The sequence below is a fragment of the Puma concolor genome, chromosome B3, assembly GCF_028749965.1.
Source record: "Puma concolor isolate L17-30 chromosome B3, mPumCon1.1.hap2, whole genome shotgun sequence".
Taxonomy (NCBI): Eukaryota; Metazoa; Chordata; class Mammalia; order Carnivora; family Felidae; genus Puma; species Puma concolor.
The window spans coordinates 100,167,442-100,191,020 of record NC_141672.1 but is presented as its reverse complement, the minus strand read 5'-3'; the positions used below and the strand labels follow the sequence as shown (position 1 = coordinate 100,191,020).

General features: G+C 35.7%; 1 protein-coding gene across 1 annotated transcript in view; it reads left to right on the top strand.

Moving 5' to 3' along the window:
- Nucleotides 1-8,726, top strand: part of PYGO1 (pygopus family PHD finger 1) — a 30,705-nt gene extending 21,979 nt beyond the window's left edge. Inside the window, exon 3 of the mRNA XM_086710748.1 lies at nucleotides 722-8,726. Within this exon, the coding sequence (XP_086566874.1) occupies nucleotides 722-1,846 (1,125 nt within the window). The 3' untranslated portion in view covers nucleotides 1,847-8,726. The remainder of the gene's footprint in view (nucleotides 1-721) is intronic.
- The last annotated feature ends 14,853 nt before the right edge of the window (nucleotides 8,727-23,579 follow it).

The following is a 23,579-nucleotide window of genomic DNA, read 5'->3' as shown; positions in this document are numbered from 1 at the left end:
AATTTAGTAGTATGTACGTATCATTGAGCAGTCATGGGGGAGGCATCTTTTGTGTACAACATGTGGTTGAATAAATAGTTATCAAAACAGGCTTTTGTGGCTTTATCTTCTGTAAATTTGAAGCACTCTTTTTATTCTAAAGACTGCAAGTAAGTATTTTGTGTGTAAGGATTATTTTTTTCCATTTTGGCCACCACCTCTTAAAATTACAGTGTGACTAAAACTGGAAGTTTATTTTTCCATTCTGAGGCCGAGAGCATAGTGCTTGGGGAATACTTTAATAGCTACTCCCTGAAGTTAAGCCAGTAAAATAACTTAGAGCCTGTTTATTGTTACTTAATTTTATGGTTTTTTGGGGGGTGTAACAGGTACTTTTAGTTAGAATTTTAAGTGAAAAATTCTAGAACTAAAGTTAAGCATATTAAATGCAAATTATGTAATTAAGCTTCTTTTGAAGGTTAATAAATACCTTTGAAATTTGAAGTAACAATGAATTTGAGCTCAGAAAAGCATGCCTTATTTTCTTTCCTAAATGGAAGAAATCTATACATTTTAATCATTAAATATAAAACTTATTTGGAATTGAAAAGTCAGATGAATTAAATTTTTATAAGACATAGCAAGAAAATTTTGATTAAAACTAGGTTCTTACATGTTAAGATAACAATTTTAATGACTTCTTTGCTCAAAACATGTATTTTACTCTACATTCTCATTTCAGGGGCCTTCTTTTCCTCCATTGTCTGAGTATGCTCCACCACCGAATCCAAACTCTGACCATCTAGTGGCTGCTAATCCATTTGATGACAACTATAATACTATTTCCTATAAACCACTACCTTCATCAAATCCATATCTTGGCCCTGGTTATCCTGGCTTTGGAGGCTATAGCACATTCAGAATGCCACCTCACGTTCCTCCAAGAATGTCTTCCCCATACTGTGGTCCTTACTCACTCAGGAATCAGCCACACCCATTTCCTCAGAATCCTTTGGGCATGGGTTTTAATCGACCTCATGCTTTTAACTTTGGGCCACATGATAATTCAAGCTTTGGAAATCCATCTTATAATAATGCACTAAGTCAGAATGTTAACATGCCTAATCAGCATTTTAGACAAAATCCTGCTGAAAACTTCAATCAGATTCCTCCACAGAATACTAACCAAGTATCTAACCCTGACTTGGCATCTAACTTTGTCCCTGGAAATAATTCAAATTTTACTTCTCCATTAGAATCTAATCATTCTTTTATTCCTCCCCCAAACACTTTTGGTCAAGCAAAAGCACCACCCCAAAAACAAGACTTTAGTCAAGGAGCAACCAAAAACACTAATCAAAATTCCTCTGCTCATCCACCTCACTTAAATATGGATGACACAGTGAATCAGAGTAATATTGAATTAAAAAATGTTAATCGAAACAGTGCAGTAAATCAAGAGAATAGCCGTTCCAGTACCACAGAAGCTACAAATAACAGCCATGCAAATGGGACGCAGAATAAGCCGCGACAACCTAGAGGTGCCCCAGATGCATGCACCACTGAAAAAAGCAATAAATCCTCTCTCCACCCAAGCCGTCATGGCCATTCTTCTTCTGACCCAGTGTATCCTTGTGGAATTTGTACAAATGAAGTGAATGATGATCAGGATGCCATCTTATGTGAAGCCTCTTGTCAGAAATGGTTTCATCGGATCTGCACTGGAATGACTGAAACAGCTTATGGCCTCCTAACTGCAGAAGCATCAGCAGTATGGGGCTGTGATACCTGTATGGCTGACAAAGATGTCCAGTTAATGCGTACTCGAGAAACTTTTGGTCCGCCTGCAGTGGGCAGTGATGCTTAATCACAGGCATTAGTTAAAGTGATTTTTTTTCCTGTGTATTTCAGAGGCTCAGTGACACAGGATTTTAATGTTTTACATTATTTTTTTAAATGCACATACAAAAAGATTATTTACCTTTCAGTTTTTGTTAATATTCTACTTCATTACCAGTGCAAATTTTGTATTGTCTTTGTTTGCTATCTTAAATGAGAATAATGTATATGGGGGTGCTTTAGAAAGTACTATACAAATAAATGTTAGTTGTCGTTGTTGTTGTTAATCATAAACATAAAAGCCTCTTGAAGCTTCAAAATAATATATAGCAAATGTAGGCAAGTTTTGACTTTTAAAAGTTAGAATCATTGAAAAATGTACATTGCAGAGCTGAACTTTGGCAATATTACATTAAACAGTTCAAAAAATTTTTCAAGGATCTATTTGACATATGTTTTCAAAAAAGCATATGTAGCTGTAACATGGAAGAAAGCATACATTTTAATGGATGTTTTAAAAAATAATAGAGTATGACACCAGATTTCTCCCCACTAGGGTCCTTGAAATTAATGACTTTCCTATTTTCAAGTCAGTCTTTCCAAGATATCTGTTTGTACAGATAGGAGACAGATGTTAGCATATAGTAGATGCTCAGTAAGTATTTGTTGATTGACTTGTGGATTGTACCACATGAAATTGCTAATACTAGATCAGTTGAAAATTGACTGCAATTAGTAGAGTTGAAGTGAAGTATGTTTCTAGTTGTGCTATTTAGAATTATAACAGTGTTATGCCCTTCACTCTTCAATTTCCTTTGATTATTGAGTTTTTTCTTATTGTTTTCCAGACAAATAAATAATATAGTATCCTCAGAAGAATTATGGATACTTCTTTTAATATGATTTCAAGCCAGGACAATACTGCAAATGAGATAGGTGTAAATATCAAGTTGGGCCTACAAGGCTCCGCTGGGGAAAGAACACCACTCAGTGGTGGTTTGAAAAATCTTGTTCTGGGGAATCTGGATTCAAAAATGAGCCTCAGGGGAGATCAGAATCCATCTTAAAGACCAATTAAGAGCCAGGGTGAGAGCTAACTCACAAACAACAATTCAAGGCCTTGAAGCAGACAGGAGCTTCTGCTGTGACTGGGAAAGGTGAAAAGATGAATCCAAGAACATCCTCCTGGGAGATGATCAAGAATGAAGACATTTGGAGGTGTGCTCATTAAGATTCAAAAAAGCAGAAACATATTTTTAGAGTGGATCATGAACTGTGACCAAAAAAAAAAAAAAAAGATACTATATATGACAATTGATAGCAATATATACAATATTTGGATATTTTTGAAGCTCCCAAACTTGCACCATCATCATTGTGACCAAAAATGTTCTGAAGGCCATATGGTGATCTGCAAAAGAATAATTACTATTGCTTAAACCCTGGTGAAACGACAGCAGCAGCATATTGCTGAGGAAGTAAAATTATGCATGAAAATTTTGATCAAGAAAGGTCCTTTGGTTAATAAACATGAGCCCACACTTTTACATGACAGCACTTGACCTCACACGTCACAAGCCACGAAAGCAAAGTTAATTCAATTGGGATATTCAATGTCGTCATGTCCATTGTAGTCACCAGACCTTTATCCAATGAACTACCTTCGTTTTCATCATTTGAAGCTTTTTTTTAAGAAACAACATGTTCTCCAATTAAGAAGTAGTAATTGGAGGATCTGAACAATTTATATATCTGAAAAAATGACAAATTTTTTAAAAATGAAATATTTAATATCTTACTAGAAAGTTATTAATACTCATACATATTTTGATTGAATAAAACTTATTTTTTTAAATACAGTGTTTTAATTTTGACCTACAAAAACAGCAATTTCATATGGTACAAAGTAGTAGAAGGTTTTCTCCATTTACCTGTGACTAGTTAGAGGTGAGTACAAAATATTTTCAATATAGTTGTAAAATATATATCTTTACAGTTTTAGAAAATGAAATGATATAAATTCTAATACTAGGTACTCCTCTGTGTGACATCTTTACCAGTTGAAGCAGGTTAAATGCAGTATTTTTGGCTGACTCTGACATTTGATGTGTTCAGTAGCATACTTGAAAATCCCATTTTGCTTACATTATAGTTTTTATTAGAGATACACAATTTTTTAAATGTTTAAGGATCTAGTCATGTTCTTGAAATCCTAGTAAGTGCTGATTTTTAAGAAATGATGCACTGCATGCTAAATGCTTATTCCTAGCATCGGGTCATGATTTTTTATGATAATACAGTTAGATATTGAGTAGAACCTTACAGTGTCCTCAGGAGTTAACATTTTTCATGGTAGTACTTGAGTTGTACTTACTGTTAAAATTGATTTTGTGGTTTCTTAAGCCATCTGTTGCTTACACTTTCAGTAGTTGGGTGAAAGTGAAGTAACCTCTCCCAAGCTAGTATAAAGATACTTGATTCGTATTGAGATTCTTTTCCATTTCCAAGTAGTTGTTTTTAAAAACTTACAGTTGAATTTTTATTCAAGTATTTAGGTCTTCAGAGCACCTTATTTAAATAAGAATCTGTAAATATTCAAAAGAAAACTCATGGTTGACTGACAGTGAGTCACTGAAAAACTATAAAATCATAGTTCATGAATGTTTTCATGTCTTTGAAGTACTTTTCTTTACTAGTTCCACATTTGTCTCCATATGACACTAAGTCAAAAATTATCTAGACAGTTTTTGATAGGAAAAATGATGAACTATAAAATGGCCAGGTACCAATTTGTCCAATTTGACCCAAATAAGGCTATTAAACAAATTGTTACGGCTTTGTTAGGACAAGTGATGAGCTTCCCTAAACATTTTTAAATATTCATTGATAGAAAGAAATGTACATAGGTCGAATAGCCTTCCAGTAGCATTGCACATTTTTTTATGTAATCCTTTTCTTTCACTGAAAGGCCTCATCTTGCATGCACACATATACACAGATACACACCCACATACACACCCACACAATTGAACAGGAAATCATAGTTTCTCTTACATTCTCAAGTTTTGTCTAGTTTAACCTGACTGACCCTCAGCAACTAGGCTCTCTCATGACAGCTAGTCATGATAGTTTTAATGCATCAGCTCTTTTCTCAGAACTCACTTTTTATTCATTTCACTGCTTCTAGATGCTACTGGACTCACTAATGCTGAAACGGCTTAGCTTGTAAAAGAAAATTTATTCTTCAGATAGAGTGCTTAGAATTAGATTTGTGATCAGTGTTTTTTTCCTTTGGTGTGAAATACTTTTAGAGTACTGCTATTATGACTCTTGTTAATCCAAATTAGATTATGTACATAAAGCAAGATTTTCTTGTAATAGTGCTTATTCTTCTTAGAGTAACAATATAAAAAAATCCAATCTTTTTTTTTTTTTTTTTCTTTAGACTCCCATCTCTGCCTACTGGTAGGGAAAAAACCTCAATAGTGTGGGTCACCATGAATTCTGCTAACTTTAATCATCCAAATAAGTATCAGGAGTCTTCATCTAGTATTCTTTCAAACTTGTTTGTCTTGAACATATTAAGAGTGCTAGTACTTATTGTCCATACTATAGTAATTGTATTTAATAGTAAAAAAAAAAAAAATATGTAAGTAATGGTTTTTTTAAGGGAGCTCTAAAGAATTTTTGAGTTTCTTTCTTTTTTATAGTGTATAGAGGTTTCATATGCATGAACATTTGTGCTATTTTAGATTTTTTTTTAATTAAAAAGTTCAGTTAAGAGCATCCAGGCTCCCAAAGTTCATTTGTAAATAGTGGTTTGGAACATTATATAAGATGATTAGATTGTTAGGAAAGCTCATAAAGGCTTATTTAAACCATAATGTAGTTAAGCGATAGTATCATGCTGAACACTCAGTTTTCTTTAGGGAACCAATCAGTGTAGGAGGTAGAAAGAAACAGAGGTCTTCCTTTTTCCTGATGTGATTCAGGTAAGTTTAGTTTCTTGGTGTTAGTGTTTCCTAGTTGCCCTCTTACATCCTAAACCCTCCGGTGGAATGCTATATAAGCCAGCTTGCCTCTTCCCTTACTGGATGCCCTGTGCTCCAAAATTCCATATTTTTCCTCCAATCAAAATTCCCATTTCTTTCTGTGGTTATGGCTGGCTAGATTTTAAGGAAAAAGTGTTTTCCACCGAGATGCAAATGAAGATAGTGAAGAAAGTGGGATTAAACATTTTTTTTAAGACTGCTTATTCAGAATGAAGTTTTATCTAATAGCTAAGATTTCAGACAATATGACCACATTTCAAGTACTGTAGGAAGCAGTATTTTTATCAAATTGATGGATGCTGTCTTGAGAGTACTTCCCAATTTCCTTTAGGTTTTTGGATATTTTCATAGTTTCCTCAACTTTTGAACTCAGAGGTTTCTTCTCATTTCCACATTTTAGTAACTTCCCCCTTTTCTGTATTCTCTTTATCCAGTAGAGCAGTATAGAAGTCACATCTGCATTTTTCCAACTTTTGGTACAGTAGTGGAAGTCTAGAGGTACTCCTGGAGTAAGGAGGCTAAGGCTGGCATTAACAGCTCCTAAGACATATGGTCTAGGGGAAATGAAAAATGGCTGTCAATAAGCCAGACATGAATACGTCAGAGGCTGCCTGTATTTCATTGAAAATTTTTAATGAAAACCTGAGATAAGCTTCATCTTTGTCAGTTTGTCAAAATACATTACTTGCAATTATATTAAAACTTATTCTAAATACCTGTACTTTTCTTGTTCTGTAGATGATATAGATGATGTTGCTTGTTAGTTAAAATATCTTTTATAAAAGAAAGTCCTGCTTCTTATCATGATGTATGTGACTTAAATGACTGTTTCATATTAAAACTATTTCTTCCTTATGTACTGTTTACATATACCTCTTTTTGGGATATTAGTTCAGTACTTTTATACAAATCTGAGTGTGTTCCACATTGGTGACATGTATTTTTGCAGTAATTTTTTGTTTTGTTCTTAGAGCATGTCTAAAGTAACACATGCACTAGTGCTGTGGTCTGTGGCAAAATTACTGTAATTCAAATTGGAAAATAAAATGTTTCCAGACTTTGTCCAACATTTATTCCTATGGCAAAGGAAATTACTATGTAATACTAATTATTTCTTACGCTGGTATGTTTAAGCTACTCTATGAAGTATGTGAAACATCAATATTTGTGGATTAGTAGATGGCCTGATGTTTTGAAATGGGAGAGAGCGGTAAAATTTGGTATTAGCAATTCATAACACTCATAATACAATAAATACTTCTGAAAATTTTGGTTTTCCTCTTACAGTTATAACTTATTAAGGAATTATTATCTTAATTGGTGGTACATATTAGGACTTTTTTTTTTAGCCCATATCATTAAAATTACATTCTAGACTTTGAACCTAGTCTGATATCTTCCAACAAAAGATATCATTCACTTCTTCATAACCAAAATAAGTAGAAATGCTAATCTTCATTTTTTAAGAAACTATTATAATACCATAAAACTCCTCTAATTTACTTAGAATTTGTAACCATTGGTACAAAGACTTGAATGGTGTTTACTTTGTACTATCTGATGAAAAGATTTGTTAATAAAAGTCATAAGGTTTTAAGGAAAAATGTTTAATCTTAGAAAAATGTGAAGCTTTATAAAGCATTTAAGAATACTACATAGCTTTATAAAGCATTTGTTTGAGAATACAAAAGCATTCTTTTGCCATTAAAACAAGTACACAGAAGAATTGTAATTGATAATGCTTGGCCAGTGCAAATTTGTATTTTTGAAATTATATACTTGAAAGAAAAAGAAAAAAAAAGAATGCTCATGAGTGCTTAAACTGCATATCTTTTTAAATAATCAAATTTTTAGACTTTTATCAGTTCAAACTATCCTGAGTAAGGGTTTGCTGTATTAGTGATATATATTATAAGATAAATGTTTACCTGTGTTATGTTAATGGTATCTCTATACAGCATCATTTTTGGCTTGGTTGTTGTGTGGTGTATTTTGTACACTTGGTTGTCAATTATTGATAGGATTGACATAGCAATAAATCTGATTCAGTTCTTAATATTTTAAAAAATACCATATACCATACTGTGGCATAATTCCATTATATTTTATTTGAATCCCTAATGTTTTCATGGGTCTATTTTGAGGGTTAAAAATTGAGAATTACATGTTAGAAATTTATTTTTTCCTGGTACCTTCACATACAATCTCTTAGAAATGGGTCTGCTTCTATTTAAATCATAGAGGTTTTAAGAAGTATTAGTATTAATTAATTCAGGAATTGCTTTTTGGAAAAATTTCAAGTATGAAATGACTAGGTTACCCCCAAATTGTTTATTTTCTTTATATGGTTTTGTACAGGTTACAGTTTTCAGAGAAGCAAAATTGGCTTGGTAACTGATTGAATATAGTAGATAATGGATAGTTTGTCTAAGGGCTTCCAAGTATTAAACCAAAAATTCTCAATTCTGAATTATTTTTAATAATTACTATTAATAGTGGTAAGCCAATTTATCTTTTTCTTTTGATTCTTTTAATTTCTTCCTTAAGCACCGTGCTAGAATTTAAGAGGAGTTTATCTTCCACATTTTAGTTTTTTTATTCTGCGGATAATTAGTAAGACAAGTAGAAGTTCCACTTTCAAAACAGTCCATGTTATTGTTGGCCATTCTTTTCAGGGTTCATACTAAATGTCATTTGTGCATTGTATAAAGAATGTTATTTATCAGTATTTAGACCTACTATTGGTAAAAATTATGTATGGCAGGCTTTCTTGAACAATATGTATTGTAAGTTTGTTCCTATAGTGTTATGCTTCAGATTCTTTTAAATAAAGCTAGTTTTCAAAGAGAAAAACAACTGTTTTTTTAAGTGCTTGACTTTCAACAGGACAATCTTAGGTTATAGGTATGAAAGTCTTGGCTTTGGGTAGGAAATGTTCCAGGAAACACTTACCAGGACAACAGCCTATAATTTACCAGGAATTTAATTTTATACTGAGGACCAAACCAATATTTTTGGGTAGGTCTTGTTACATGCATTTTTTCCCCTGTAAAGTTGATACATAACACTGAGCCCTGAGTTTCCTTAGAAAGTCTGAGGATAATCTGTCTCTATTTTGATTTTAACAAATTAGAACTTAAGTTCTGTTAATAAAAATTAATTGGAGAGGAGCTCTACAACCTCACAGTTTAACAATCCCTGAAACAGAAACACCCCTGTGGCAGTATTAAGAAGAAACTTGTCTGAATATAAGATTAAGTTTACAAAAGACCTCCAAAGTTTGCTGGAAACATCCATTACGTGTCTAGACTTACATGGAAAGATGCAAGTGGATCTGTCAGTTGATGCAACTTGATATTCGAGGTAATAGGAATGACAATAAGATAAAATTATATCAAGATAAGATTTGAATGCATGAAAGTTCTATTTAAATTTATGGAATGATGGGGCACCTGGCCAGCTCAGTTGGAAGAGTGTAGGGCTCTTGATCTTAGGGTTGTGAGTTCAAGCCCCACATTGTGTGTAAAGATTACTTAAGTAGATAAGAACTTAAAAAAGTTTTAAATAAGTGGAAGGAAAAAATCAAAAATGTGTTTATCTTATGTGCTGTAGAAGAAAGATGTACAGAGACTTCCTATAAAATAACATCGTGAGTGGATGCTCTAAAGCACCCCCTGTGTTTGAAGCATAGTATGATAAATATGAAAAGAAAATTGGGTTCAAAACCAAAAAACATATCCAAGGGCAAAAAATAATAGGAAGAAACCTTGAACCATGCTGAAGCAGCAGCCTGCCTGACTCTAGGTCCAGAGTAGAAATTTGCAGCCAGAAGTTCTAATCTGACAGGGTAGTGAGATCTAAAAGTGCAACTACATTTCAAAGCTTGCAAGATGCAATAACAGTACTTTTTAAAAGAAATGTATACCTTTAGATAATTTTTAAGCCCCAAATATATTGAACTAAGTGTTGATCTCAAGAAGATAAGAAAATTAAAAATGTAAGGAAAGTAGAAGAAAGAAAATAGTAAAAAAAAAAAAAAAAAAAAAAAAAAAAAAAGGAACAAAAAACAGGAAAGGAATAATAAAGCCACAAGCAGGTTTTAAAAAGTTGAATAAAATTGATGATCCTCTGGTGAAACTTTTTTTTTTTTTGATGGCAAAAGTAACAAGAATGAAAAAGGGGACAAAAAGAGCACTACGTAAAGGCCAAGCTGGTATTCCTCTCTATTGCTGCAGCCACCACTTGTGAAAGGAGGCTAAACAGCAAAACCTACCACCAGGTGATACGTGGGGCTCCAGCTCATAGGAAGATGTGGGCCCAAGGTTTGCTCAGTAACTGGTGTCATCAAAGACACTAGTTATCACCAAAGAATTGGTGATAGAAAATCAAAGAATTGAGACAGTGAATTAGTATATAACACTTGGCTAAATTGAGGTCTCTAGGACACAATTCGGAGGCAACTTAAAACTTCTAGAAAGGATGAACCCAGAGGAAAGAAAGAAAAAATTAAAGAATATGCCCACTGTAAATCAAAGTTTCAAAATGCATGAAGAAACTGGATGATAAGACAAACAGCCAACCAATACTTTTTGAAATTTCAATCCACTCAAGATGAAGATATTAGAACAGCCTGAAAAGGACTTTAAGATAAGTATGTTACAGGAACCTGAAAGGCAAACTAAAGAATAAAAATTAAAGTTATGAAACGTGGTAAGTAGACATTCATTCATTTACTCAACATTTGTTGAGTGTTTTTTATGTCAGGTACTGTTCTAGATGCTAAAAATATAGCAGTACATGAAACATAAAAATCACCATTGTTAGGAGGTTGTTATCCTAACGAGAAAATAAGCTATAAAGTAGGTTAGAGAACAAGTGCTATGCACAAATAAAAAAGAATGATAGGGAATGCTCAGGGTGGTAGGGTAAGAGATGGAAGTTCTTAATTTTTAATAGCTCAGTTAAAAGACACTTAAGTAATGACCTGAAGAAGTAAGGGAGACCATCACACAGATAACTGAGGAAGAGAATTCCAGACACAGGTAACAGCAGGTACAATGACCCTGTGGAAAGCATGCTCGGCACATTTCATATATTTCAAGGAGGCCAGTGTGTCTGGAATGGAGTGAACAGGAGGAAAAGTGACAGGAGATGGGGTTGAAAAATTAACAGAAAACCAGATTATATGGAACTTTGTAGTTCATTGTACAGCTTTTGGCTTTTATTGGAGAGTTTTCAGGGGAGAAGGATCATTATGAGTGCTGTGTTGAAAAATAGATTCAAAAGGTAGGGAGTTGAAGGAAGAAGACTAGTTAGGAAGCTATTATAATGAATTCCTGTGAGAGATGATGTGATTATAACCACAGAGATAGCAGTGGAAGGAGTAAAATGTGGATCTTGTTTGGTCTTGATTAAAAAAAAAACAAAACACACAGCTGGGGAAAAGTGATTATGAAATTGGATTATATGACATTGGTGATTATTTTAGTTTTGTTATACTAATGACATTGTGTTTATTTAATAAAACACCTATTTTTAAAAAGATGAATACTGAAATGCTTATGACTCTTCACCTGGCTTAAAAATAGTCCAGAGGGGAGGGGCATCTGGGTGGCTCAGTGGTCAAGCGTCTGACCCCTGATTTCGGCTCAGGTCATTATTTCACAGTCACAGGATCTAGCCCCTTGTCAGACTCTGCTGCACTGAGCGTGAGGCCTGCTTAAGATTCTCTCTCTCTCTCTCTCTCTCTCTCTCTCTCTCTCTCTCTCTCTCCCTCCCTGCCACCCTACCTCCCTCTCTACCTCTGCTCCTCTCCCCGACTCACTTTCTCTCTCTCAAAAAAAAAAAAAAAAAAGTCCATCAGGAAGAAAAGGAGCCAAAAAAATCAGTAAGGACATATAAGACTTAATATGATTTTCAAATGTGGCCCAGTTATCACATACAGGAGGATGTTCAAGTGGTAGTTAAGGCATGTTAGTTCCTTGTCTCATTCAAGACATGTAAAGATACTGGATAATTTCAGATTTTTTAAGAAAAAATAGTGGATTATGTATTTGTTTGTTTAGGAGCGTGCATGCATGCATGCAAGCAAATGGGAAAGGCAGAGAGAGAGGGAGGGAGAGGATCTTAAGCAGGCTTCATACTCACTGTGGAGCCCTAAAAGGGGCTCAATCTCTCAACCATGAGATCATGACCTGAGCAGAAATTGAGTTGGACTCAACCAACTGAGACACCCAGGCACCCCATGAATTCTGTATTTAAAAAGTCATAACTTCTAAGTAAATTTAAAAGTCACAATTAAAAGAATATAAGTACAATATAGCTTCTAAACCAGCAGAGGGCAAAGCAGAATACAGAATATTTTATCAAGCCAATAGAAGATAGAAAAGCAGCTAAAAAGAAACAGTAAGAAAAATGTACCTAAAACCAAATGTAAAGGGATTCAGTTCACCTATATGACACTCTCAGATAAGACCAATGAATTTTTTTTTGTCCAAATGACTTTTACAAGAGATACACATAGAAATTTCAAAAGCAAAGGAATGGTTTATGTACAGTGATATTTATTAAGAAGTAGAAAAGCCAAATTCCAAATAATTGTATACTTTAAAGTAAGTATACTTTAAAGTAAGACCTTCTCTATAATGAAAATTATGAAGAATTAAAAAACTTCATGTTGTATTAAAAAAATGGAAGAAATGATGACAATTGTTAAGTAAAAAAAAAAAAGTTTAAAAAGTTACATACAAAATGATCACAATTAGTTTTTAAAATAAACATTTTATATGTCTATGTATACCCACCTGGAGATAATTGTCTGGAATATTATAAAATGTTACTGTGTTTATTCCTGGATTAAATGGAATAATCCTGGATTTTTTTTTTCCTGGATTTTTCTCCTCAGTATTGTCAACAATAAATATGTATTCCTTTGGTCATCAGAAAACATAGTTTAAAAAGAAAAGAGTAAACAGATAGCAAAAGGTATAACAGGAAAATGCTAATCAAAGGAAGCCACTATAACAATGTTAGTATCAGACAAAACATAATGTAAGGCTATTATCAAAAAGATAGGAGATAACAAATGTTGGTGAGGATGTGGGAAAGAGGGAATCCTTTTGCACTGTTGGTGGGAATGCCAACTGGTCCAGCCACTACAGTTTCCTCAAAAAATTACAAATAGAACTAACATATGATCCAGCAATCCCAATTCTGGGTATCTATCCAAAGGAAGTGAAATGACTATGTCAAGGAGACAATTGCAACCCCATGTTCATTGCAGCATTATTTATAATAGCCAAGGCATGGAAACAGCTTAAGTATCCCATCAATGGATGGATGGTAAAAAACAAACAAACAATGTGAATATAATATTATTCATCCATAAAAGAGAAGGAAATTCTGCCATTTGCACCAACATCGGTGGACTTGAGGGTATTAGACTAAGTGAAATAAGTCAGAGAAGGACAAATACCACATGATATCATTTTCATGTGGAAGCTAAAAAACTGACATCACAGATACAGAAATTGGATTAGCGGTTGCCAGAGGTAGAAGGGTGGGGGTCAAAATGGGTAAGGGGGTCAAAAGGTATAAACTTCAGTTATAAGATAAATTCTGGTGATGTAATATATAGCATGGTGAGTAAAGTTAACAATACTAGTATCATATATTTGAAAGTTGCTAAGAGGATAGATCTTAGAAGTTCTCACCATAAGAAAAAAATTGTAACTATGTGAGGTGATGGATGTTAACTTATTGTGGTGATCATTTCACAATACATATATCAAATCACCAGGTTGTACCCCATGCCATATGTCAGTCATATCTCAATAAAACTGGGAAAACTACTTCTGGTTACACATTTTAAAAATATATGTAAGGACAAAAATATTAATAGGAAGGAAAACGTTTTGTAATTATAAAAGGAACGACCCACCAAAATGATCAAACAATCGTGAATACATATGCTTACCACAGAGTTTCAACATAGATAAAACAAAACACAACTACAGGAAGAAAAAAGTAGCAATTGTGTGAGATTTTTAAAGAAATTTGTATCAAAAGTGATAGCTCAAGTATATATGTTAAATAACAAACATGTATCAAGATCCATTTTGAATATTAAACCAAATGTGGCAAAAACAATAGCATGTTGTTATTTCACATAAAATGAAGTTTAAAGATAGATGGTTCCAGGACTGGTATATTCATCAGCTCAGTATCAGGAAACCATGTAGATTTCTCTGTGGTTCTCTTGGCTTTCCTTTCATGGTTGCAAGATGGTTATCATTGTTCTATATATCATTTTCTCACAGAATAACATCCAAAGCAAGCAGGAAAGGAGGCTCATGTTGCTCTATGTTTATCAAAGAGGAAGATCCATTCTGGAGAAGTTGGCGGTGTAGGAGGACACTGGGCTCACCGCATCCTGCTGGTCACTTAGATTCCACCCACATCTGGCTAAATAACCCAGAAAACCGCCAGAAGACTAGCAGAACGGACTTTCTGGAGCCAAGCGCAGACGAGAGGCCCACGGAGAAGGGTAGGAAGGGCGGCGAGGCGGTGCGCTCTACACAGACTGGCGGGAGGGAGGTGGGGCGGTGGAGGGGCAGCCCGCCCAGCAAGACAGAGCCCCCAAAGTCTGGCTGGCAAAAGCAGAGGGGCCGGACTGTGTGAGTTCTGACAGCCAGCGGGACATAACATCTGGAATGTTATAAGTCAACAGCTCTGCTTGGAGAGCGGGACGGTGAGAGGACACCAGGAGGGAGAGGTGTTGAGCCCTGGAGACAGCTCAGCTCGGCAGGGAACAAAGGTACTGGCCAGCGCCATCTCCATCTCCCATCCCCCAGCCGAAATCCCAAAGGGAACCAGTTCCCATCACCAAACTTGCTTGCACCCCGCAAAAACCCAATGCTGTGCTTCTGTGGATCCATCCCTCCAATGGGTCTGCCTGCTTCCCTCCCAGTGCTGCAGGGCCCCTTCTGCAGGGGACCACCAACGACACAGTGAGCTAAGCCTGCCCCTCCCACCCCTGTGCACCTTGCAGATCCACCCTGGCTAATATGCCAGATCCCATCAAAGCAACACCACAAGCCTGGCAGTGTGCAAGTAGCCCAGACAGGGGCCATACCACTCCACAGTGAGCCCTGCCCCTGGGAGAGGGGAAGATAAGGTACACACCAGTCTGACTGTGGCCCCAGGGATGGCCAACACAAGTTACTCCAGACAGCACAGAAGTGCTCTGCAGCTCCACGCCACTCCAGGGACTATCCAAAATGACAAAACGGAAGAATTCTCCTCAAAAGAAACTCCAGGAAGTAGCGACAGCTAATGAATTGATCAAAAATGATTTAAGCAATATAATGGAACAAGAATTTAGAATAATAGTCATAAAATTAATTGCTGGGCTTGAAAAAGGTATAGAGGACAGCAGAGAATCCATTGCTACAGAGATCAGGGAACTAAGAAACAGTCATGAGGAGCTAAAAAATGGTATAAATGAGGTGTAAAATAAAATGGAGGTGGCCATAGCTCGGATTGAAGAGGCAGAGGAGGGAATAGGTGAATTAGAAGATAAAATTATGGAAAAAGAGGATGCTGAGAAAAAGAGAGATAAACAAATCCAGGAGTATGAGGGGAGAATTAGAGAACTAAGTGATGCAATCAAACAGAACAATATCCGTATAATAGGGATTCTGGAAGAGGAAGAGAGAGAGAAAGGGGCTGAGGGTGTACTTGAACAAATCATAGCTGAGAATTTCCCTGATCTGGGGAAGGAAAAAGGCACTGAAATCCAAGAGGCACAGAGAACTCCCTTCAGATGTAACTTGAATCAATCTTCTGCACAACATATCATAGTGAAACTGGCAAAATATAAGGATAAAGAGAAAATTCTGAAAGCAGCTGGGGATAAACATGCTCTAACATATAAAGGGAGACCAATAAGACCAGCGGCAGATCTATCTACTGAAACTTGGCAGGCCAGAAAGGAATGGCGGGAAATCTTCAATGTGATGAGCAGAAAAAATATGCAGCTGAGAATCCTTTATCCATCAAGTCTGTCATTCAGAATAGAAGGAGAGATAAAAGTCTTCCCAAACAAAAACTGAAGGAATTCATCAACACTAAACCATCCCTACAAGAGATCCTAAGGGGGACCCTGTGAGACAAAGTACTCAGAGACATCACTATAAGCATGAAACCTGCAGACATCACGATGACTCTAAACCCATATCTTTCAATAATAACACTGAATGTAAATGGACTAAATGCTCCAACCAAAAGACATAGGGTATCAGAATGGATAAAAAAAAAACAAGACCTATCTATTTGCTGTCTACAAGAGACTCATTTTAGACCTGAGGACACCTTCAGATTGAGAGTGAGGGGATGGAGAACTATCTATCATGCTACTGGAAGTCAAAAGAAAGCTGGAGTAGCCATACTTATATCAGACAAACTAGACTTTAAAGGCTGTAACAAGAGATGAAGAAGCGCATTATATAATAATTACAGGGTCTATCCATCAGGAAGAGCTAACAATTATAAATGTCTATGCACCGAATACGGAAGCCCCAAATATATATAACAATTACTCACAAACATAAGCAACCTTATTGATAAGAATGTGGTAATTGCAGGGGACTTTAATACTCCACTTACAACAATGGATAGATTATCTAGACACAGGATCAATAAAGAAACAAGAGCCCTGAATGATATATTGGATCAAATGGACCTGACAGATATATTTAGAACTCTGCATCCCAAAGCAACAGAATGTACTTTCTTCTCGAGTGCACATGGAATCTTCTCCAAGATAGATCACATACTGGGTCACAAAACAGCCCTTCCTAAGTATACAAGAATTGAGATCATACCATGCATACTTTCAGACCACAATGCTATGAAGTTTGAAATCAACCACAGGAAAAAGTCTGGAAAACCTCTAAAAGCATGGAGGTTAAAGAACACCCTACTAAAGAATGAATGGGTCAACAAGGCAATTAGGAAGAAATTTAAAAATATATGGAAACAAATGAAAATACAACAATCCAAATGCTTTGGGATGCAGCAAAGGCAGTCCTAAAAGGAAAATACATTGCAATCCAGGCCTATCTCAAGAAACAAGAAAAATTCCAAATACAAAATCTAACAGCACACCTACAGGAAATAGAAGCAGAACAGCAAAGACACCCCAAACCCAGCAGAAGAAGAGAAATAATAAAGATCAGAGCAGAAATAAGTAATATAGAATCTAAAAAAACTGGCGAGCAGATCAATGAAACCAAGAGTTGGTTTTTTGGAAAAAAAAAAATGATAAACCTCTAGCCAGGCTTCTCAAAAAGAAGAGGAAGATGACCCAAATAGATAAAATCATGAATGAAAATGGAATTATTACAACCAATCCCTAAGAAATACAAGCAATTATCAGGGAATACTATGAAAAATTACATGCCAACAAACTGGACAACCTGGAAGAAATGGACAAATTCCTAAGCACCCACACACTTCCAAAACTCTAACAGGAAGAAATAGAAAGCGTGAACACACCCATAACCAGCAAAGAAATTGAAGCAGTTATCAAAAATCTCCCAACAAAGAAGAGTCCAGGGCCAGATGGCTTCCCTGGGGAATTCTACCAGACATTTAAAGCAGAGATAATACCTATCCTTCTCAAGCTGTTCCAAAAAATAGAAAGGGAAGGAAAACTTCCAAACTCATTCTACGAAGCCAGCATTACTTTGATTCCTAAACTAGACAGAGACCCAGTAAAAAAAGAGAACTACAGGCCAATATCCCTGATGAATATGGATGCAAAAATTCTCAATAAGATACTAGAAAATCGAATTCAACAGCATATAAAAAGAATTATTCACCATGATCAAGTGGGATTCATTCCTGGGATGCAGGGCTGGTTCAACATTCGCAACCTAATCAACGTGATACATCACATTAATAAAAGAAAAGATAAGAACCATATGATCCTGTCAATCAATGCAGAAAAAGCATTTGACAAAATTCAGCATCCTTTCTTGATAAAAACCCTCGAGAAAGTCAGGATAGAAGGAACATACTTAAACATCATAAAAGCCATTTATGAAAAGCCCACAGCTAATATCATCCTCAATGGGGAAAAACTGAGAGCTTTCCCCCTGAGATCAGGAACACGACAGGGATGTCCACTCTCACAGCTGTTGTTTAACATAGTGTTGGAAGTGCTAGCATCAGCAATCAGACAACAAAAGGAAATCAAAGGCATCAAAATTGGCAAAGATGAAGTCAAGCTTTAACTTTTTGCAGATGACATGATATTATACATGGAAAATCCGATAGACTCCACCAAAAGTCTGCTAGAACTGATAGATGAATTCAGCAAAGTTGCAGGATACAAAATCAATGTACAGAAATCAGTTGCATTCTTATACACTAATAATGAAGCAACAGAAAGACAAATAAAGAAACTGATCCCATTCACAATTGCACCAAGAAGCATAAAATACCTAGGAATAAACCTAACCAAAGATGTACAAGATCTGTATGCTGAAACTATAGAAAGCTTATGAAGGAAATTGAAGAAGATATAAAGAAATGGAAAAACATTCCGTGCTCATGGGTTGGAAGAATAAATATTGTTAAAATGTCAATACTACCCAAAGCTACCTACACATTCAATGCAATCCCAATCAAAATTGCACCAGCATTCTTCTTGAAGCCAGAACAAACAATCCTAAAATTTGTATGGAACCACAAAAGACCCTGAATAGCCAAAGTAATTTTGAAGAGGAAGACCAAAGCAGGAGGCATCACAATCCCAGACTTTAGCCTCTACCTCAAAGCTGTAATCATCAAGACAGCATGGTATTGGCACAAAAACAGACACATAGACCAATGGAATAGAATAGAAACCCCAGAACTAGACCCACAAAAGGATGGCCAACTAATCTTTGACAAAGCAGGAAAGAATATCAAATGGAAAAAAGACAGTCTCTTTAACAAATGGTGCTGGGAGAACTGGACAGCAACATGCAGAAGAATGAAACTAGACCACTTTCTTACACCATTCTCAAAAATTAACTCAAAATGGATAAAGGACCTGAATGTGAGACAGGAAACCATCAAAACACTACAGGAGAAAGCAGGAAAAGACCTCTCTGACCTCAGCCGCAGAAATTTCTTACTTGACACATCCCCAAAGGCAAGGGAATTGAAAGCAAAAATGAACTACTGGGACCTCATGAAGAGAAAAGCTTCTGCACTGCGAAGGAAACAGTCAACAAAACTAAAAGGCAACCAACAGAATGGGAAAAGATATTTGCAAATGACATATCAGACAAAGGGCTAGTATCCAAAATCTATAACGAGCTCACCAAACTCCACACCCAAAAAACAAATAATCCAGTGAAGAAATGGGCAGAAAACATGAATAGACACTTCTCTAAAGAAGACATCCGGATGGCCAACAGGCTCATGAAAAGATGCTCAACATCACTCCTCATCAGGGAAATACAAATCAAAACCACACTCAGATATCACCTCACGCCAGTCAGAGTGGCCGAAATGAACAAATCAGGAGACAATAGATGCTGGAGAGGATGTGGAGAAATGGGAACCCTCTTGCACTGTTGGTGGGAATGCAAACTGGTGCTGCCACTGTGGAAAACAGTGTGGAGGTTCCTCAGAAAATTAAAAATAGATCTACCCTATGACCCAGCAGTAGCACTGCTAGGAATTTACCCAAGGGATACAGGAATGCTGATGCATAGGGGCACTTGTACCCCAATGTTTATAGCAGCACTTTCAACAATAGCCAAATTATGGAAAGAGCCTACATGTCCAACAACTGATGAATGGATAAAGAAATTGTGGTTTATATACACGATGGAATACTACGTGGCAGTGAGAAAGAATGAAATATGGTCTTTATAGCTATGTGGATGGAAATGGAGAGTGTTATGCTAAGTGAAATAAGTCATACAGAGAAAGACAGATACCATATGGTTTCACTCTTATGTGGATCCTGAGAAACTTAACAGAAGACCATGAGGGAGGAGAAGGGGGAAAAAAAGGTTAGAGAGGGAGGGAGGCAAACATAAGAGACTCTTAAAAACTGAGAACAAACTGAGGGTCGATGGGAGGTGGGAGAGAGGGGAGGGTGGGTGATGGACATTGAGGAGGGCACCTGGTGGGATGAGAACTGGGTGTTGTATGGCAACCAATTTGACAATAAATTTCATATTAAAAAAATTAAAAATTAAAAAAATTTTAAAAAGTTCAAATATCTTAAATTTTTTTTTCTCAACGTTTATTTATTTTTGGGACAGAGAGAGACAGAGCATGAACGGGGGAGGGGCAGAGAGAGAGGGAGACACAGAATCGGAAACAGGCTCCAGGCTCTGAGCCATCAGTCCAGAGCCCGACGCGGGCCTCGAACTCACGGACCGCGAGATCGTGACCTGGCTGAAGTCGGACGCTTAACCGACTGCGCCACCCAGGCGCCCCAAAAGTTCAAATATCTTAAAAGTTGATAAACTAAGCTTTATCCAAATCACAGAATGTGAGGAAATATTTGAAAAACATCTGACAAAGGACTTGTATCCAAATATATAAAACATGCTCACAATTCAATAGGAACATAGACTATTTTTTAAAAAAAAAATATTAAAAGACATTAACAGACAATTTAGAAAAGAGTGAAATGCAAAAAAGCACATGGAAAGATGCTTAACATCTTTAGTCACTAGGGAAATGCAACTCAAAAGCATAAAAGATACCAACTATTAGATTTGCTAAAATTTATTTAATAGTGCTAATATTATTAAGGGTTGGCAAATATGCAAAGTAACCAAAACTTTCATACACTGCTGGTAGAAACAGAACATTTGTACTTTTGAAATCGTTTGGCAGTTTCTTGTAAAATTAAAGATACACCCACCACTAATCTGCCAAGCTGAAGCTGGAATATTCTTGTGTTTGGGTGCATCTACAAGTGAAAAACACCTTTACCTCTGCTTGTGTGAGATATAATTCTACCTCTAGAATGTACTGATAAATTATAAAGCTCTTAAAATAAAGGAGCACTATTCTGACTGGTTTGGAGCAATTGTCCCCTTCTCCCCCCTTGAGGACATTTGACAACGTCTAGAGATATTTCTGGTTGTCACAACTTGGAGATGTTTCTGGCATCTGGTGAGTAGAGGCTTGGTGTGCTGCCAAACACCTTACAAGGTCCTGGGTAGCCCTGCATAACCAAGAATCGTCTGCCCTACATGTCAATAAGTGGCAATGGTGAGAAAACTTATTATAGAGACTAAAAAGCATTAATATAAATCTAATAATTTTAAATTTTTCCCAAAATAAAGAAACTAAACAACTAATACTTTAAGTGTGGTAATCTTTTAAAGAAAAAAATTATTCTCACAAAAGCTGCTAACTCAGAGCCATTTTAAAAAAATAAGAAATCAAGTTCATGCAATCAAATCAGACTTATTTGATAATTTAGGTTTAAAAACCGGCTATACCTTCTTCCTGATTATATTAGTGTGAAGTAAAATACAAATGTACATTTTATTCTTTTAAAGATGTGGATTTGTTTTCTCTTGAAGAGAATAATTAATCTGAAATTCCTACCATTTTCTGTATAGAGTTGATTAAATATACTATCATGACTCCTACATATTTAGGATAAGGAACAATGAAAAATTTTGTTTAATCAAATTGCTTTATAATTCTAACAACATTTTTAATATCAAGAATATATTATGTTCTAAAAGTGTGTTAGTTTAAATGTGAACTTTAAGACCTTGAACTACATTAAATTGAATTAATTAATTAATAATCTTTGGATGCTCTGATAATTTCTAAGTAATTTAGAATATAACTCTGCATAATTTTCATACATACAGTTTTGGATTGCATTATCTTGGTTATAGAGTGGTTCTGTCTTTGGGTCCTGTTATTGTGAAATTCACAAGCATGAAAGAGATGACTGTGTGACCATATTATGTGTACTTCTGAGCTGTACTGGTCCACTAAATTCTTGTTGCATGTGACAGGCAGGTAATTCTCAGTGGCCTCTTCCCAGTAGTTTCTGTGAAGTGTAAGTTGTGTTCTGTGAATATGAATGATAAAGACTATCCTAGGTGCAATCCTGGCAAGAAATCATGAAGAGAGTAGTTTTATTCTAAAGTATTTGATGCAGAATGTTATAGAAGATAAAAACATGAATGGATGAGGAAAATTATAGAAGTTATGCAGAAAGTTAACTTTATTTGCCTTGGTTCATAATATGCACTGGTAAGAAGTCTAAAAAGGAGCAATGAAATATGTTAAAAATTTTGGCAAATTTTACTTAGTTTTTGTGTGTGTGTGTGTGTGTGTTTATTTATTTATTTTTGAGACAGGGAGTGAGGAGGGTAGGTACAGAGAGAGAAGGAGACAGAGAATCTCAAGGAGGCTCCACGCTGTCAGCACAAAGAACCCATGAACCATGAGGTCATGACCTGAGCCGAAACCAAGAGTTGGATGCTTAACCAACTGAGCCACCCAGGCACCCCAAGTCTTGCTTAGTTTTTATCATAAGATGATTTAAAAAAATTTAAGATAGGGGCACCTGGGTGGCTTAGATGTTTAAAAGCACCTGACTCTTGGTTTCAGCTCAGGTCATGATCTGGAAGTTTGTGAGATTTGAGCCAAGCCTGCTTGGGATTCTCCCTCTCTCTCTGCCTCTCTCTATCTCTCAATAAAATAAAATAAACATTTAAGAAGAGAAAATAAAACATCTTTTAGATGTAAAATATCTTTTTCCAAGAGGTCCCTGGGAAGTCACAAAGATTCATTCTTTTATCTTACAAAAAATAAATAAAAGGTCCAAATATTTTGGATTGCCAGATATGTTTCATATTTCTTAATTGTTTCAACATTATTGTAAGAACTGCATGTAAAGAGTTGTCAAAAGAAAAATTCAATCTTTTCTAGGTCAACCTTTAGGTAAATACTACTTATATAAACATATTTGAGAGATTATGAACTTAACATAATTTGTCAGTGTCCTCACTATCCACAGTATGTTTTTCCCCCTTGGGGGAAACATTGATTAAATGCTTATTAAATAGTTATGTATTGCATCCTCTTAGAGAAGTTTACTCTCCTCATTCTCGTTTAGCATCAACCAATCAGTCTCATCATAAGAGGGTATTTCTGTTTTTCTCTCATGCTTGCCTGAAGTCTCTGCTGTAAGCCACAGGTTAGAAATGGGGTCTTCAAGGGAACCTGGGTTAAGTGTCTGACTCTTGATTTTAGCTCAGGTCATGATCTCACAGTTCATGAGTTTGAGCCCTGCACTGGGCTCTGCGCTAACAGCACAGAGCCTGCTTGGGATTCTCTGTCTCTCTCTGCCTCTCTCACTCTCTCTAGATCTCTAAATAATTAATTAATTAATTAATTAATTAAATTAAAAAAAACTGGGTCTTCAGTCAAGGTAGAGAATCTTTGAATCTTGAAGAAAAGATTCTATTAGGTACTTTTCAAGGTACTTGGTTGCTTATATAGTTACTCTTCTACTAGGTAATTACCGATAGCTCAAGAAACGAAGACAATGAGCAGTGAAACATGGATGGATCTGAGAAATACTTAAGACTTGGAGATTGATTGGATTTGTACTCTCTTTCAAAGGTATAGTTGTCAAAGTCAACAGCATTCTGTTCA